The sequence below is a fragment of the Lagopus leucura genome, unplaced genomic scaffold, assembly GCF_019238085.1.
Source record: "Lagopus leucura isolate 7727_CA_CO unplaced genomic scaffold, USGS_WTPT01 Super-Scaffold_100028, whole genome shotgun sequence".
NCBI classification, from domain to species: domain Eukaryota; kingdom Metazoa; phylum Chordata; class Aves; order Galliformes; family Phasianidae; genus Lagopus; species Lagopus leucura.
This window is the reverse complement of record NW_024962279.1, coordinates 7939594-7958330: the sequence shown is the minus strand read 5'-3', so window position 1 is coordinate 7958330 and position 18737 is coordinate 7939594. Positions and strand designations below refer to the sequence as shown.

Genomic DNA, 18737 nt, shown 5'->3' with positions numbered 1-18737 from the left:
AACATGCTGGCCTAAATCACCCATCCTTCCACTATGCAGCCATGCAATAGAGCAGAGTGTCCTTTCCCAATACGTACTGCGGAGAGTAATTTTGTGTGAACTCTGTGTGCAAATTCCTCCAACTGACAGGCATGGCACAGGGTCCTGGGCCCTTGATCCAGTGTGCTGGAGCACAGCATGGGATCCTTGTGGCTTCCTTCCTTTTAAAGTAGGGTCTGAGCAGAGTGCTGGTGAGCGGCGCAGTGCTGGGTGATCCCTCTCTGCCTGATACAGCCCAAACTCAGCTGGGATGTGCTCCCACCCCAGGTATTGAGAGCTGTTTCTGAGCTCCAGTAACTTTGACTGTAGTCTAGAGTTATTCAGAAGGTAACTCTGTGCAAGACTGCACAATGAAGGCGTTGATGCTATAGACACTTCAATGTAATGATTAAAGGAGCCCTCCCTGCTGGGTTCATGGTGCAATTCTGTGCCTACGTTTGAGTTGTACTGAAAAAATTGTACCTGATATGTAAGTTCTCAGACAGAATATTGAGGATACAGTCAGACGTGTTGTCTCTTATTAGTGAATAAGAGGTTAGCAGAAAGGAAACAGAAGCGTGCAGCTCTGAAGGTGCTTTAGCTGAGATCACATAAATCATCCTTCAAAGCAGTTTCTTCTGGCACGATAGCATTCATATACTAGAAGTGTTTAAGTTGTAGACAGTGAGAAGGAACATATTTTTAAAACTTATTAAAATGTTTAATGTACATAAGAAGTAGGAAAGCATTCCTGATATCTTCTCTAATATAAAATTTTCAGATCTCTTCAGAGTATCATTTTTGTTGTTCAGATGTTCTTGGTGTTTTCCCTTTAAATATTGCCGTTCTGCTTCAGTGGATCACAGAATCACAGAATTGTAGGGGTTGGAAGGGACCTCCTGAGATCATCGAGTCCAACCCCCCTGCCAAAGCAGGTTCCCTACACCAGGTAGCACAGGTAGGCATCCAGGCAGGTCTTGAACATCTCCAGAGAAGGAGATTCCACCACCTCCCTGGGCAGCCTGTTCCAGTGCTCCGTCACCCTCACTGTAAAGAAGTTCTTGCGCATGTTTGTGCGGAACTTCCTATGCTCCAGTTTCTGGCCATTTCCCCTTGTCCTGTCTCCACTCACCACTGAAAAGAGTCCGGCCTCGCCATTCTGCCCCCCACACCTTAGATATTTATAGACCTGGATCAGGTCCCCTCTCAGTCTCCTTTTCTCCAGGCTGAACAGACCCAGTTCACTCAGCCTTTCCTCATAGGGGAGATGCTCCAGGCCCTTCACCATCTTCGTGGCCCTCCGCTGGACTCTTTCCAAGAGATCCCTGTCTTTTTTGTACTGGGGAGCCCAGAACTGGACGCAGTGCTCCAGATGAGGTCTTACCAGGGCAGAGTAGAGGGGGAGGATCACCTCCTTTGACCTGCTGGCCACGCTCTTTTTAATGCACCCCAGTAAGCCATTGGCCTTTTTGGCCACAAGGGCACACTGCTGGCTCATGGCCAACCTGTCGTCCACCAGGACACCCAGGTCCCTTTCCGCAGAGCTCCCCTCCAGCAGGTCATCCCCCAACCTGTACTGGTGCATGGAATTATTCCTCCCCAGATGCAAGACTCTACACTTGCTTTTGTTAAACCTCATCCGGTTTTTTTCTGCCCAGCTCTCCAGCCTATCCAGGTCTTGCTGAATGGCAACACAGCCTTCAGGCGTGTCAGCCAATCCTCCCAACTTTGTATCATCGGCAAACTTGCTGAGGGTGGCCATTATCCCCTCATCAAGGTCATTGATGAAGATGTTGAACAAGACCGAACCCAGCACAGACCCCTGAGGAACACCGCTAGTTACAGGCCTCCAACCGGACTCTGCACCACCAACAACGACCCTCTGTGCTCTGCCAGTCAGCCAGTTCTCAACCCACCTCACTGTCCACTCATCTATCCCACACTTCCTCAGCTTTGTTATAAGGACGTCATGGGGGACAGTATCAAATGCCTTGCTGAAATCAAGGTAGACTACATCCACTGCTCTCCCCCTATCCACCCAGCCAGAGACAATTGTCATTGTCATTGGATCATTGTGCAGAAGTTGTGTCATGGGTGCTCTGTACAGGAGTGTCACAGGGACCTTCTGCCATCTAGAGCAGAGCACAAAAAAAAGAAAAAAAGCAGCTCCGAGTTGAAGGAACAGGAGAAAATGAGAGCGAAGTTGCAGGCAGAAGGCAATTCCAAAAAGGCTTGGAAATAAAATCCTATGAAGTCTGAAACTGAAAATGCTGAGATAGGGCTACTTAAGAAACTGACTAATTTCCAGGTATTTTGAGGCCTTCATTGTGTTTGTGCCTTTTGTTTCCCTCTGCTCCTTCCCGCGGAGGTCTGCTGGCCGTGCACGCGTACCTGTGCTGCAGATAGAGGGACAGAGCCCTGCGCTGCCTTCTGCGTGAAGATCGTGCTGCATCCTTCACTCAGAGTGCTGGAATGGGAAAAGGAGCAAGTTAAGGGATCCAAAACCCCCTCTTACCAAGATGGTTGGACAAGTGGGAGCACAGCTGGGTACATATTTGCGGTGTGGAGAAGCAGTGTTTGGTGGCGATTACAGCAACTCCTCCGCGTGTGTTCCCATGGAAGAATTAAACCTCGCGCGCTGGAACGTGCGGAGGAAAGGACGGACGTGCGAGGCGGTGCTGGAACCGGGCCCGAGCCCTCCGGCCTTTCGGAGCCCCGTTAGCGCAGGGCTGGAGCTTCGTCCTCCTGCAGCCCCGAGCGATTCGGGCCGCGTCCCACCCGCAGTAGAGCACCGCCACGCGGCGACGGTTCCGCGCAGCCGCGCTCGTAGCGCTCCGCTCCCCGGGGACGCCGCTCTGTTCCGGGACAGCGCCGCGGGGCTTCGGCCGGCAGAGCGCCTCGGCCGGGCACGGCGCGGAGCTCGGGGTGACCGTGCCGCGCAGGTACGCTCCTGCGGACGGGCTCGGGACGGAAGCGCTGCGGGAGCGGCGCGTCCGCGCTCCGGCTGCGGGCCGCCGGCGATCCGCCGCGGGCGGGGCCTCGTGGGCGGGGCCGCCTCCGGTGCAGGCGCGGAGCGGTGCGGGCACGTCGCGCCCCGCCCTCCTTGGGGGCTGCCGGCGATGGAGCGGCCCGAGCGCTGAGGGCGGGGGGCCCGGGCCCGGCTCCGGCTCCGGCTCCCTGGGCTACGGGCGCTGCGGGCGCGGCTCTCCCGCCGTTCGCCCCCCGCGGAGCGGCCCGGCCCGGCCCGGACCATGGTGCAGCGCTTCAGCCTCCGGCGGCAGCTCTCCAAGGTGGGTCCCGGCCGTTCTCGCGAGTCGACCTCCGCGGGGGGCTGGGGGCACCGCTGCCTTTTGTTCCCCGCGCAGACACAAAGGCTGGGTGGGACCTCAGGCGGCGCCCGGCGCGGTGCTGTGGGGCTCGAGGGAGGCCGCCGCTTCCTTGCCGATGTCGTCGGGCGCTGCAGAAAGGGGATGTGATCGTTATCATTTGTGCCGGTGCGCGGTGTGCGGCGCTGCTGCCGCCGTTCCTCGGGCGCGCTGGGTGCTGCCGACCCGCCGCACACCTGCGGGAGCGGGGCCGGCGCTGTGCCGAGAACAAAGGCGGTGCTCCGAGCGTCTCGAAGAGCTGCTACTGCGTGCAGCCGTGCGGTTCTGTCACTGAATCGATCCAGCGCGTTTGGTCGGATAAACGTTTGGGAAAAACTGTCGGTCGGTGAATAAAGTGAGGCTGTGCGCGGTCCGGGGGATCCCGCCCTGCAGAGCCCGGCGCGGCCCCGCTCCCGGCACGGCCGCTCGGCCCCGCGCTGCGCTGCTGCGAGTTGCGGTGCTGCTGCGCTCCGAAGTGCCGGGCTGCTTTGATGTTACGGTTGAACTTTTCCCCCACGATACGTGTTTTAAAATGCGTTTGTCAAAAATTTGAAGCGCTGTTGTAGGCACTATTTGAAATAGGTTAAAAATGCACACCCTCCAGACCACCTTGGGTGCCGATATGGTTCTGCTGCACCTTATTTGTTTCTGTTTCTCTGTGTCTCCTCATCTTGGAGAAATGGAGAGGAATGGTTTCGAGGTGGTACGGAAAGGAAAACTCGCTTCTTTGGGTCGTTTCCCTTGTCCACGTCAGGAGCTGTGCCTGCAGGCAGAGCTGTGTCCCTTCTGAAGGGAAGGTCTGGTCAGCAATGACTCTCGTGCACACTCCTGTGGACACTTACATGGGGCATCTCAAATACTTTTAAATGAACTCCTTTGGATAGCTCCATTTTAATTCTGTTTTATCCAAGCCGACTTTAAGCTAAGCCTACTTAGCTTGGCTTGTAAATGATGCACAGGTTCTGAAGTATAGTGAACCAGAGGAGAAGAATCAAAACTCAGATTTGCTTCTCTGGCATAGGGAATTGTGCAACGATTCACTTGATGTCAGTTGTGCTCAGTCTTTGTACTTACTTAGCGAAACAAAAAGCATAGTGTATGAAGATACAGTCAAAACAGATTGTTAATCCAGATTTGTCAGTGGTATCAGAACTGTGTTGTCTTCTCTCCTCGCTGTCACTTGGGATGGGAGTGGGAAGGTTAGTTTGTGCTTGAGGCTTTGGGAAGAGGTAGCAAATGGCATATAAAGCACTCTGCTTTGATGGAGAATTTTGCTAATCTGTTTCTCAACCAAATTTAGTGACTGTTAGACCACCTAACACCTGATGTGAAAATCTTGACTCCTTGCTTGCTTGCTTATATTTTGAAGTTGACAAATGTCTGTATGAGAGTTGGAGCACCTGCTGCTGAGTAGTACATCATTAAATGGTTCACGTGGGTAATGCAGCTGCAAAGTCAGAATTCTAGCTTCTAGCAATCTTTAATGATGGAGATTTCAAATGCAATGTGACTGTGCAGATTTGAGAGCTACAAGCTGAAACGTGCTGCTGCTGCTACTGCTTGGCACAAAACATCAGCTAATGAAGTGTAGAACTTCACACAGGAGAGTAGTAGGGCTTGGTGATATGAAGTTTGGCCTCAGCTGGTTTCACTTTTCAGAATGACTGTTTGCACCACAGGGCTTCCACCAAATTCTGTAAGCTCTCCAAGCTTCTGTCATCCTTCTGTGAATGGGGTTAATGCCTTTCTCTGATTTATGTAATGGTTGTCAATTTTTGAAGTGCTGTTCTGGGGAGAGCTGCGTAAGTGTTTAGCTTTGCGCTGACTTTGGGAATGTTTGCATTTGAGAACCCATAGATATCAGCAATTTCGGATAGTTTAACACAGACCCATCTTCAAGTGTTACTTCTTATTTCACATAGGCCAAGTCTGCCTTGTGTTTGTGTGTGACTGCATGGTTGCTGTGTTCGCCAGCTTAAACATCCATAACTATTAAAAGCAAGAGCCACAAATTACTGCACCTTTATTGCTAGGACTTAAGGCAAAATACCTGATGGCTTTCAGCTTAGTTTGACAAATATCTTTCTCAGTCCAAACTAAGATTGTTCATTTTGTCTTTTTTTTTTTTTTTTTAATGTTTTATTTCTTCACCATCACTACCAGAAATATTTTCTCGGACTGTTGGAGGTCCTCGGACTGCTGTTACTCAACCCTCAAGAAGGGCCACTGCTGTGTTATGGTGTAGTTGGGGGATTCCTTTGCTCTTGGAATGACTGTACAAAATTGTGCAGCTTTTCACTAAGCTGATTTTGTTCTGGATGTTTGAACTGAGTTTATGGAAGTAAAATAATGCAAATAAAGCTTCTTCAAATACAGTTCAGTCTTCTAAGTTAAAATACTTACCCTTACTTTTAAAAGCCTGCTTTCCCAGGAAAGCTTTGAGGATGAGCCAGATCAGAACTCCACGCAGATGTGAAAGCACTGGCACAGACCAGATTCAATTTAAAGAAAGAGAAGGAAAAAAAAAAAAAAAGAGTAGTTTTTGTGAGCTGCAATGGTATTTAATTAATTTAACTCGCATGATAATGTTGTTTAAAAGCTGTAGACTGAACTCCTTTGCTCTTGGTAAACAGGCTTATTGCATGTACTGTCTGTACTGTGTGTTTGCACTAGTGTGGATTGAGGTTGTTTATGGGAGAGGAACTTCTATGGACTGTGCCAGAGCAGGTGTGGATACTCTCACTTGAGCTACTGGATGTTCACTTGAGTCCGTGAAGGAAGTCTCGTCAGGTTGTCCGAAGCTGGAGAGTTTGGGTCGGCGGTTCTCTGGTGTGCTCAGCTCTGTCCCTGACGGACTGCGCCATGACTGCTGCGAGCGCTGCCCTGTGCCTGGCAGGGGATTCGCTTCTCATTGTCAGTGCAGGGCAGGCGTTCAGAAAAGTCCCGATGCTCCCAGCAGAAAGGCTGGTTGGCTTCTGCTGGCTTTTCTGACTGTCCTCATGTAGACAGGCCGGTTCGAGGACGCCTTTGCATTACTCATCACATAATTTAGCTTTGAATCTGCTCCCACACACGTGCTCCTTAAGGTATACTGGACAGAACGCGTGGCTGAACAAAGCTGAAAGGCCGTGGGATGTAAGTAGTTCTCAAAGCACTGCTGGCCATGAGGGTGTGGAATGAGTACTGGCAACAACAAGGAATAGCCATGAACTTTTCTGGGTGGAATGGGGCACTCAAGAGGAGAATGAGCTTCCACTGCATCATCTTGTTCCTAGAATGCGTGCGGGGATGTTGCAAAGATTACTTGCATCTTAGAAAAGGAAAATGAGCTTCGGGCCTTCTGCTTAAGAAAGCAGGAGTAACAGGTTTCATGAGGTGGTTGTCCAGGCTCAGTATGACTGCACTGCTAAAGCATTCACAAAGAAAAACTAAACCAGACTTGAAGAGTCTTCCCACATCCTGTTGTTGGTAATTAACAGGGGTTGTAAGCCTATATCTGCAGAGATATTCGAGGTAGGAATAGAGTTTTCTCTTCATGAAAGAAATATTAAAATAGTCCAGAGAATTACCTGTATACATGCCAACTGTGTCTGGTAAATTGTATGTGATAGCTTATTGCCAAATATGCTTACAGTGTTAAAGGATGTAAACGCAGTCTGTGGATGGGATGCAGCTTACATGAATTCATAGTTCCTTTTAATGAAATTCCGCAGCTTTTGGCTGTCTGCTTCGTAGTAATATAATCATACTTTCTAATGGGTGCTTACATGGAGCTGGATAGCAATAACAATTGGAATTTCCTACCAGCAGTGGTCAGAGGAAGCATTAGAAGTGTTGGCGTCTTTATTCTGAACAAGTTACCATTAGGGTCCTCAGGAGGATTGAAAGCTGTCATGTTTCCTGAGTTTCCCATTTTAAACCATTTGACTGCTTACTCAGCTAGAGTTTCTTGAGAGGCAGATAATGGTTTGCTCTCATTTTGTAGATCTTTCCATTTTCCGCATGGCAGTCAATGATAAAAGTCCATAAAATGGTCCTTTTCAGAAAGGACAGAAAAGCTTTCGTCACTTGAAGGTCTGAGACACCAGGGCAAAGTGTAGCAACAAGAGCATGGGCTGATTGGAGCGAGGCTGCCATGTGCATTGCACCTCGCTGGGCTGAGCCCTGCTGGCAGGTGTCAGTGCTTCTGTGTGGGGTAGGGAGGGCGGGCTGATGGCAGCGCTGCGTGCCAGGCCTGTGCCTGGCTTGTGCCACACTGGGGCTGGGTGATGCCGTGCACCAGGGCCTGTGCCCGGCCCGGTCGGTGCCGCACCGTGGGACGTGTGGGACGCAGTGAGGCCGGCCTGCTGGATGTGATTGCCGGCAGGCCCAACGCTGCAGGGCACAGCTGCAAGCAAACGTGGCCTGTCCTCTGCCTTTGCACTGATTGTTCAGAGAGAAAGCAGATAGCCCCTGCTTGCTGTTCTGCACAGGAAGGAAAACTCAGGGAGGGAGAACAAGAAAATGGCTTGGTAAAGAAGCCAGAAGGAGCCTAGCAGAAATACAATGTGGGTAGACATGACATAGTCACATATACTATCTCCCAATGGACATTAACTATTAAAATCTCCTGAGCAGACTGGAACTGCCGTAGAGTTGTTGGAGTAGATCAGTGATTAGCTGCAAAGCAGATTTGGTTGAAGCTACAAACTGAAATTGCAACTTGCACGTTCGGTACCTCATGATCTTCAGCAGGTGGCTGTAATTTGCAGTGCTTTGTTTTGCTACCCAGACCAACTCCACCGTCTCTGTGCCCAGCTAAGAAGCTCCATATTGGCTGTAACTTTCGTGGTCCCTTGGAACCGCAAGCGAACATGACTATGATTCAGACATAGTCTGATGGAGGTTTTGTGTTCATAACATTTGGACAAATAGCTAGCCCCCTCTCTATTTCCAAGAGGGGAAAGGGAAATGTAATCATTTTCATTTTGTGTTAAAGTGCCTTTGATCAGCAATGCCTTGGCTGTTAAACGTGTTCTCCAGTGTTCTTTGCCTGTACTCTCTTTGCCATGTAGCTTCTGAAGGAGCCTTCTCTTTGAAGGTGGTATGCATGCTAAGTGACTTTTGAATGACTGTAATCCAGGCAAATCCACTTCAGTACCAGTTAGCATTAAGGCAGCCAATGGAAACAGTCTGGAGCTTTGAAACAGAAGGGTCTTACGTGGGTCATACGTGATCCCTATCTGCAGTATGGGAGTACAGTAACATTCAGATACAGGAATTTGTTCTTCTTTTTAGCCTATAAATAATGCAAAGGTATTTTTTAGCAGGGGAAAATGAGGCTGTGGGACCCATCTGTACATTGACAGCTGCACTTTGTGTTTGATCTTCATGAAAACGTCTTGTAGCATTAATGTATCTTATCACCGGGTAAGGTTGGTGGTTTTCTTCTGCTTTGTGGTATGTCTCACTCACTGTTTTTCCATTCCTACCCCTCTGTCTCTTTGTTAAAGAGATCAAACACGTTTTAAAAAACAAACAAACAAACAAACAAAAAAACCCAAAACAACCCCATAATTGGAAGGGGAGTAATAATAATAGGTTTAAGAGTTTAAATCATATTGATTTTTAACATAACCAAATGCATGCTAAAGTCCCTTTTAATGAATCCTGGCACTCTGAATAGCAAAATATAAATTTCAAGGAGCATCTTCTCTGCGTTTTGATATCACAACCTTTGAGTGTTGGAAGTAATATGGGACCACAGCTCTGAGATAAGCTATTGTAATTTGAAAGTACCAAATATGTATATTTAGCATTGCTATCAAAATTCTCTGAACTTTTCTGCCCACCGAAAAGAAGATAAGATTATTAAACAGTCTAGCATGTAACAAGCAAAAAGAGTTGATGAATGGACTGACAAACACTTGTAATGAGATACCAAGGGAGGTCAAGATGTGCTATAATTTGGGCAATTTTGACTAAAGCAATAGTTTGTCTTCATCATGCCACGTAGAAAACGTTATAAAAATTTGTGTTTGATATTCATAAAAATTCAGCATGCACTGCACTTCAGTGATGTTTACATTCACAAAAAATATGGTCTTGTCTTTGAGATTCTGTAGTGTCAGATTAGCCAAACCCAGCAAGAGCACAGCAGCTCCTCTGACATGGTAAAGGATGCAAAGTGATCATGTGTGTAGGAAATTCTGTTTTTCATGTATCTGTAACACTCAACCTAAGATTACAGGCGTTTAGATTTTCTCATTGCCTCAGTGAGCGTGGAACGCAGTACTGCTGCTCAGACGTGTAGAGAAGAGAGCTTACTCCAGATGTCACTGGAGAGCCTTCAGTTAAACTTTGAAATTGTATTATTTCAGGATCTCTTTGTCTGACAAAGTAAATACACCTTGAGTAAGTAAAAAAGATATTCAGATGAATGGAATTGTTGTAGATTCGTAGTATGATTGTGAAAACCAAAGGACAGCTGTTTGCAGGCAGCTCCTCTACTGACTGTGGCGAGAGCTATGGCAATTTCCTCATCAGCTGAGCTGAAATCTTACGTCCTGCTTCACTCACAAACAGGCACTGGGTGAATGGGTGAAAAGAGACTAAATAAGAATTCTTAATTATCTACCATGATAGCACGCTTTCATATCTTTTATGTAGTCTCCTTCCCTTCTCCGGCTGTGTTTTGGAGTTTTTCTCTGCGGCTGTTGATCTCGGCTGCCTTCCAGAGGAGCACTAACCAATTAGCATTGTAATGTGTTATGGAGAGATTCCCTTATTTCCTTACTTTTCCTCATTGTCTCCATCCCAGAAGCTCACTGTGCCTTGTCTGTCCCATAGCAGTATTTTGTGACGCTATTACTTTCATGGTGCTGTTCGGTTACGTATTCCAGATAGTATTTAACAGAGCCTCATGCCACTCAGGTAGGTATTTCATCTTCCAGTTCTGCTGTTTTCGTATTTGTCAATAATAAAACTTATCTAAAATGTTTAAAGAGAGAGATTTTACAATTAGAAACTTCAAAATTAGAATCATTAACAATCTGAGTAAAAAGAATGGCTGGTTCTGGTCTGAGCAGAGCAGACCCACGTCTAGCTGTGTTTGTCATCAGTATAATCTATTTAGGGAAAGAATTGAAACTCTGCTGTATTTGCTTGGGAAATTGACTAATCCGACATTTAATTAACAAACAAACGCACACATTTCAGATGCTCTGTTGGATGGTGCTGTGTGCTGCCTCCAGCCTGTGCCCAGTTCTGCTCTGAACACTGCAGCCCTATGTGGGAGGCAGGAGCCCACACAGCTTTGCTGTGGTCAGAGTGCTTCACACGAGGGGGGAGATGATTATATACATCTTGAGGTATGAACTTGGATATGAAAAATTGATTTTAAAGTAATTTATTCTTTATTCTGCTGTGTTTACGTGGTAGTTCTTAGGATTAGACGTGCTGCTGTTCTCCTGAGCAGAGCTCTGCTGTTGCTCAGCTGATGGCTGAACTGCCAGCTGGCAGGCTGCTTGGTTGGGTTAGTTTTTAGACTCTCTGTAAACTAGGTTAAAATGTATATGAATATATATATATATATATATATATATATATATGTGTGTGTGTGTGTGTGTGTGTGTGAGAAAATAGAGTAATGGGATACATTTTAATGCTGCTCTAAGTGATTTTAACTAAAGATGCTTTCACGCTGAGTTACTGTGGACAGTTTGTAAGTCCTCTTTTGCTGACATTGCCTGTGTGTGTCCGTGTTGTTGCTGTGTTGCTGGTATAACTCACCCTGCAGTCTGGATGCTCTGGAGCTGGGATCAGGTTCTTGTTGACAGCTGTTTGGCGTTGGGTTACTGAAGGGCCCTCATGCCCTGGGTGCGGGAAGGCTCTCGATGCTGGCGCTGTGGGCAGAGCAGCCCCAGCCGGTCGTTGGGTGCAGAGCCCCAGCTGCTTGCTTTGTTGAGGAAAACCCCTCTGTTGCACAGAAAATGCACAGTTAAGGAGCCTGGGGCGAACTGAGGGGAAGAGATGCCCGAAGTGCCAGCTCAACCACACTCCCACAGCCTGGGATGGAAGCCAAGAAGCTCTCACCAGTCCGGCATGTGGTGAACAATCGGTGAAATTTGTGCAGCTTTGCACTGTTTGAACTTAGCATGGTTTTATTTTGCTGGCTCGAGTGCATTAAGCCTGACTGTTCAGCCTGTTCCACAGTTTCCACGTACCAGCTCTCCATTCTGGTTGTATTTCATCTAATGCACAATTCCAATGGTACATGTTGCTCAAGGGCCATCCAGCTGTTACCTGCTTGTGGTAGTGTTATTCTCAAGATGTTTTGTTGATCTGGCCATCTAAACTGTGACTTTGGTCTTTTTTGGATTGTTTATTAATGTTCTGTAGTTAATGGTTTTAGCACGGTAAAGGGGAATTTTATGAGGGCTGCTCCAAAAATAATGCCTCCTGTGTTTTGATGTTGGCCCACAAAGTCAGAGGTGGTTGGAGGTGGTGGGATAGCAGTAGAGGTTGAACTTTTCCCCAGCATTCTGTTATGTTTTGTTGCTGTGTGATACATAGCAGCAGAGGGGTACTCTGATGGAATGGCAGACCAGCAGCAGGCAGCTGAGATTTTGTGTTTCCCACCTGAGCAGTCATTTAACGTCTCCTCCAGACACAAGGCAGCAATGCAGGGTGTCGTAAGCTGCTCCACAGGGAGTTGAAATGTACTGTCCTCTAATCTGATACCAGTTTACAACTGTTTCTTCACTTAGGTAAGACTGCTTCCTTCAGAGTAAATTATATTGCGTAGGTATTACTTTTGCAAGGTCAGTGTATTTCCTCCTTGATAAATGATGATCTGATGTCTGGTTTCATTTGACAATAGATCCAAAATTACATGTGCTGTATGATTGTGAGGTCCAGTCCCTGTGCTCAAAGCCAGAACAGCTCAGCAGGCTGCATGGCAGTGTCCAACTGGGTCTGAGTGGCCCCAAGAATGGAGTTTCTGCAGCCTCTCCAGAACTTGCTGCAATGTTCGGTAATCCCTACAGCTATTAAAAAATAAAAAAAATAAAAAAATAAAAAGTTTTTTGTGTGTGTTTGTTTGCTTTTTATTTTCAGTGCATCTCCTACGCATCCTTCATAACTTCACAGTGAACAACTTTGGCACAGATAAATCTTTTAAGACACCTGCTCTTATTTGAGGACTTAAACTTTGAAAATTGCAGTTGATTTAATGCTGTGGCTCACAGGTCCTACTGAACTGAGAGAATTTGAGGAAGAGAATTCTGATTATGAACGGATTTTAAGGAAAATGCAGAGCCCTTCATGCCCTCATATACTGAAAAACATGACTGAGATAGGAGGGGGGAGTAGGAGCAAATGTTTACAGTGCTGCAGTGCGTGGCTGTTTGTAGTGTTCTTTGTAGAAATCTGCAGTGAAAGAAAACAGCGGCTAAGTATTTTATGTGTGTTCTGGTTAATATGCACAATAAGGCAGTTTTCTGCAGTTTGCCTCAATAGTGACTAAATGCTAAGATTTGAAAAGAAAAACTTGACTTGATTCTCTGAAAGAGATCAGTGTGCGCACAACATGCAGGTCTGTGTGACTGCAGACGCTGCCTTTTGCACGCAGCTCTTCTAAAACCATAGGTGTGCTTTTCTCTCATTGTGCACCATCTCCTTGCTGTCACTCTGGTCACGTTTCAGGTTACTGAGGATTGCCTCTCTAGAATTTCTTTTGCTTCCTTCAGAGTAAACCTGGTTTCTAGATGAAACTGCTGCTCTGTTCTGGGGGGTAATTACCTGAATGGTTAGTGGCTCGCGTGTACTGAATGGTGGTGATATCTTGGCAGCCTTAGTAGCATTTCAAGTGGAGTCTTGCTGCACTGTAAACTTTGTTGATTTCATTGCTACAAAATTAGGAAACAGTTTTTATGTCGCGTTGTATAGAAAAAGGACATTGCATTAGATCCTTTTTATGACGTGGAGAAGCACGTCTTAATTATTCAAGCTCAGGAGATACTTCAACCAAAATTCTTTCTGCTGGTGCAGAATATGTTTGTATTTATAACATGAGGTGCTCTTCTGCAGTTATTGAGCAGAGTTGCTTCTGAGAGGGAATTTCATGCGTGACTTCTGGCTGTCTTCTGGGTGAGGTTTGTGTGATCTTCTGTGCGTGCGCCTTGCTGCCTTACAGCAAAGCTGAGCTGTCTTCAGCTGATCAATGATGGTTTCATTAATAGTGAGCAGAGAAACTCTGCTGAAGAAGCAAACAACTCAGTACTTTCAGGAAAGTCATACTGTCCCGTTGGAGGCCAGGTTTCTGAAGAAGGGAGAGGGCAGGACTCAGGGCTGCACAGTGGTGTCTTTGTTGCTCCCTGTCCTAGATGGATGCCCAAGTTTACACAGCTGGAAAAGGGAGATGGTACCGGTGGTGGAATTTGCTGTTTGATTTTAGCAAATATATAACTCTTATAACTCTTATAACTCTTAAATGTCAGTCAAATTAAGCTGGGTCAGTGCAAAATGCTCTGCTTTAACCACTGAGTTAACTGGGAACATTCTACCAAAAAAATAGTGAACAACTCAGGAAGCAGCTGTGAGCAAAATGAAATAATTACCATAGTGGCAAATTTTGCTTTAGCACCAGCTCAGGGCTTTTGGTCATTTGTATGGGGCTTTTTGGGTGGTGTTGAGTGGGTTGGTTTGTGTGTTATTTTGTTTGTTCTTGTTTAGTTCTTCATTGTGGGGTTTTTGTGGCTTTCTGGATGTTTTGATTTTGCTTTTTCTTTCTCTCTTTCAAGCACTGCCATACATCCACAAAGTGTTTTGAAGCAACATGTGCTGAGAGCAGGAGTGCGTGTGTGTGTGCAGCAGCTGCAGCTGCTGGGCAGATCTGAGGCACATTCCTGCAGGCAGTGCTGGGGCAGTTCCACAGCCCCTGCCAGGGAGCCAGGGGATGTTACCTCCTCCAGCTGGAGTTACCAAGAGCGAGGCAAAGCCTGCATGGTGAGATGGGAGTAAGAGTAAACTAGGATCACTGGGATCTCCGTGTTACCGCCACGAGCCCTAGAAATGTGCTAACCTGAGCTAGACCAGAGCTTCCTTAATTCATTGCTAGTCTTAGAACGTGCTCTGAATTTACCCAGTCTGAGGCACCCGGAACGTTGATTTATTTTTTTTGAAGGAGGAACAAGAAAGATTTCCTTTCCACTTCAACAGTGAAGAGCTTGAAGTGGTGTGAGCCAAAGGAGTAACGTGATGATTCTGGAATGTTGTAGAATTATCGTCAGTCTCACTCCAGTGGCTTCTGCAAAGCTTCACACTCTCAGTATGAATTTAGAGCATGCTGAACCAAAAGCTACCTATGTACTCACTGAGCTGGAAGGTGGGACAAGATTCCCTTTTAAAATTGGTGATAGTTACTGATCTGTTGGGGCTGCTCTAAGAACAAAAGATGTGCTTACTGGCCGAGCTTGAAATGCATCTGTTTCTCAAAATTGTAAACCCAGGTAAGGCACCCATTAAGGTAAAAGCTTATGTTTTCCACTCTGAGCAGAGTGGAAGGACAAACACTGCCTCTTTTCCATCTTTTAAGCCCAGATCTTGTTGTTACCACTTTTCAAAAATATTTCTGCATTTCTTGCACTTTTTTACATTTTCCTCTCTTAAAACAAGGACCTTTGAGCATGCTATCATTTAGCCGAGCTGCTCGGCAAAGGCAAAAGTTGGATTGGTGGGAATAGTGGCAGTTGAGTCTGCATCCACATCCTGATGGGCTGCTCTCAGGACAGTTTGTAATACGGCAGACTTCCCACTAAAATAGGGACATCAGAAACTTCTCTGGCTACTGCTTGGGAAGTTACTATTACAAATCCAGATAATATCATAATTTAGATTATCTGTGTTTATGACCTGAAAAACGGCAAGGGGAATATGCAACATCATTATCTCTTAGGTTTAATATCCACCTCTGCTTATACGAATGAACGATGGACGGAAAACCGAAGTGATTAGAAGCCAACAGGATATAACCCGTGTGAAAACATGCCTGATGAGTAAGTCAACATTTCTTAAAAGCAGCTTTCTTCTTAAGGTGACTCTAAGCATTGCTGCTGTACTGCAGGGCGGTGGGGTAAGGAGGAACTTCTCTCACTCCTTCCCCAGAAGGACGTGTTGTACTGCTGCCCGACAGCTTCCCAAGACATATGGGGCAAGCACTCTGTGCTTCTGCCAGGCATAAAATAAAAGCCTCGTCTTGACCAGTTTCCCCCCACGGGCTCATCTGTGTTGTCAGACTTGTTTGGGATCTGTCCTGCCCTGGGACAGCGTGTGGCTGTGCAGGATAGGAGGAGGGCTCCTGTGTGCTCTCTGGAGTGCTTTGCTGCAGCGCTGCAGGGCAGGGGCAGCGGTGTGCCCTGTGTTTGAGACAGCTTGCCAGTTCTCAGCTCCTTCTCCTATTCTCTGGCCATCCTAGGTGTAGTAGGAACACTGTGCAGGTTGCATCAGTGAGATGTTAGGTGTTTCATTGGCCTCATGTGGGAGCAGGGAACTTCGGAGGCTTCACTGCCATCGGGAATGTAGGTTTTGGGTGGGTTTGCAATAAGCTTCTTACCTTGCAACAGTGGTCTGAACAACTTTGTTCAGGTTGTGGATTTTTAGATTGCAGTTTGCCTGGAGTTCTAGAAAAAATCCAAATTCGTCCAACCCATCAGTCTTCCTGTTTGGAGAAAATATGAGGCAGTTTTCTGTTCTTTTTTTTTTTTTTTTTTTTTTTTTTTTTTTTTAAAGTAAACTTCCAAGACCATTGGACCATGTATTTTCCTTCTGCATTCTGCTATTTTCCAGAGAACTTTGGAGGCGTTCCTGGCGGGGTCGGTGCTGAGGTATTTTTAGCAGGCGCAGTAACTCTTCTGCAGTGCATTCATGCCTCTCTTGCCTGCAGTTACTGTTGCTTTCTCAAACATGCATTCAGGCTTCTGCCAGCACACCCAGGGTAGTGCTGCTTCATGTTACAAGATCGTGCTTTGTCAGGGCAGGGCTCAGAGCCCGGCAGGGCTGGGGCCATCTCTCTAACGTAACCGGGCACGCAGCATGCTCGGTGCTGGGCTGGCACCGCGTGCTCCCCTGCCTGGCGCCCAGCATGGAGGGCTCACCGCCTGCCTCCGAACGAGTATGTCCTGCGGTTCCGCCTCCCTCGGGTGTCGGTGATGCTGCTGTGAATATTGCTGGGTGGCTGGCTAGAGAGCAGGGTCGTGGGTGGGAGGCTGGGATTCGTGCTTTGTTAGTTGCTGCTGCTAGAGTTTGCTTTTTGAAGTTCAGTTCGCTAGCTGCTGCCGATTGCAACAGCAGAGGAATAAAATTAAAGGTCTTCTGTCCCTTTATTTTTTTTTTTTTCATTTTTTCCTCTGCTGTTGTTCAGTAGTTAGCTCTGTTTGTTTCCTAGCATAGGTTCAGTACTAAACTTAAGAAAACTGCAGTTTGCACTGCTGACGTACTGTTAAATATTTGTTCTTACTGTGTGGGTAAAGATTTCATGCTGGGAGAGAGATTCCCCAGGGAGCTGCAGTTTGAATGGCTTTGTGTAAGGCTGTGGTCAGAGTTTGCCTGGTTCTGGTGATGTCCTGCAGGGAGCTGTGAGGTTGGGCTCCAGCACAGAGCACAGCACAGCACACAGCTGGCTGCTCGGCGCGTTTGGTGGGCGGTGTGAGTGGCAGAGGGAACTCTTGGCTAAGGTCAGCTTTTAACATTGCTGAAGATCTCTTTTGCATGTAATGATTGTGTTTTATCCGAATATTCCGTTCCATGAAATGCCCTATTCTTCAAAACAGAAATGCACTTTTTTGGAGCGTCTACCCGCGAATCCTGGTTTCACAAGAGGTATTTTGGTTGACTTCAAAATCACGCATTTCAAATCAGTTCTTCATTAGAAAAGTGGTGGCAAATCTCATAGTGCTTTCCTTCTCTCAGACTACAGAAACTTCCTAAATCCCCAGGTTGCAGAGAGCATTAGCAGTGATTTTTGCCCGCCTGTCCGTGCTGTGCTGCTGCACTTGGCTGCCTTTCTCTTTTCTGCTCACTCTGCCCAATGAGGGCTCTGTTGGTGCCGGGGCCAGGCAGGGCTGGCTGCAGTGTGGGCGCGGGGCCGGCAGCTCGCAGGGATGGCCATGGAGAATGACATCTGTGTTGGGCGCGCGTTGCTCCCGGAGGACAGAGCTGCATTGTTGGCACAAGGAGAAGTGAGAATGCTAAAAGCATTTCAGTTATTTTCTTTCTATTGTACAATACTTTTTTTCTGTTCTGTTGGTAGCCCTGAACGTAGAGCTGCTTCCAAAAATTAAGTGAGCTGAAAGTGGAAAGAGCTCAGTTTGTCTCATTTTTGCTTTTTGGAACTTACAGGAAATGAGTTTTTAGTTTTATACTGGGCATTATCAAAGCCAGGCAACAGTGCCTGGAGAACTGGTACAAAAGCTAGGTGATAACTGAGCTACTGAAAAGGAGGCATTACTTTCAGTCTCTCTAGTTTCAGCTTTTTATTTGTGAATTTATTCGGGGGGAATGAGGAACATACTCAGTTTTGGTAACTAATAATTACGATTTTAAACATTCAGCTTTATTGTGTCATCAGTTTAGCTTCACCTGTCTGAGTCTTCAGTACTGTTCCACAAGATTGGGAAAGACCAGAATTTCTGCTATTCATATTGCACGAGGAATATGTGGGGTAAAGGGAAGAATTTATGTAGCAGAGAGGACGTGTTATGTGTGTGGTTTTATAAACTGTCAGTGGAAAAAAAAAAGAGCACAGGGCTGCATGTTTAAAAAAAGCCCCTTTGTAGGTCATCTGCAAGGAAGAATTACATCTTGGTTGTCAAAAATGGTATTGAGTTGTGGGGTTTTCTTTTTTGTAAAACAAAACATTGTTTTTATTTCTGCTTGTATTTTCAATACTGTTTTGACATTCCACTTTCACCAAAGCCACCAAGAAGAATCAGCTCTGAACAGTGCCTTATTGTTCAGCATGGTTTGTCATTGCTGTTTACAGTGCTGCAGCTTCCTCACGTTAACCAGGCTATTAAACTAGCTGGATGTTATCGATGGGAAGCTTTGGCATTATCCAGGGAAGATAGCTGTTAAAGTAGGGCAAAGAAGCTCATTTCTAGCAGATCTATAGTTCAGTTATATCCTGAACAATATCATTGCTAGACAGATTTCCTTTCCTGTGAGACAGTCTTAAGACCACAACCCAAATGGGAATTAAATCTTTTTTTAAAAACACAAGCAAACAAAAAAGAACCACCCTAACAATTTCAAAACAGTGAGAGGGCAGCAGGGGAAAGGGAAAGTTCCAGAGCAATAGAAGTGTTCGAATAAATCAGT

The 18737-nt window shown here is 46.5% G+C and overlaps 1 protein-coding gene across 10 annotated transcripts in view; it reads left to right on the top strand.

Annotated features, from left to right (window-relative positions):
* TMCC1 (transmembrane and coiled-coil domain family 1) overlaps window positions 1–18737 on the top strand; it is a 105102-nt gene that overhangs the window by 58430 nt on the left and 27935 nt on the right. The window contains exons 1-2 of one of the 10 annotated variants that reach the window (XM_042880976.1): window positions 10219–10295; window positions 10581–10732. The exons of 7 other annotated variants lie outside the window; for them this stretch is intronic. In XM_042880976.1, coding sequence (XP_042736910.1) covers window positions 10238–10295; window positions 10581–10732 — 210 coding nt within the window. In that variant the 5' untranslated portion in view covers window positions 10219–10237. Of the gene's footprint in view, window positions 1–3244; window positions 3309–10218; window positions 10296–10580; window positions 10733–16456; window positions 16534–18737 lie in introns of those variants that run through there. 2 more of the 10 variants (XM_042880984.1, XM_042880985.1) reach the window with 2 other exon arrangements.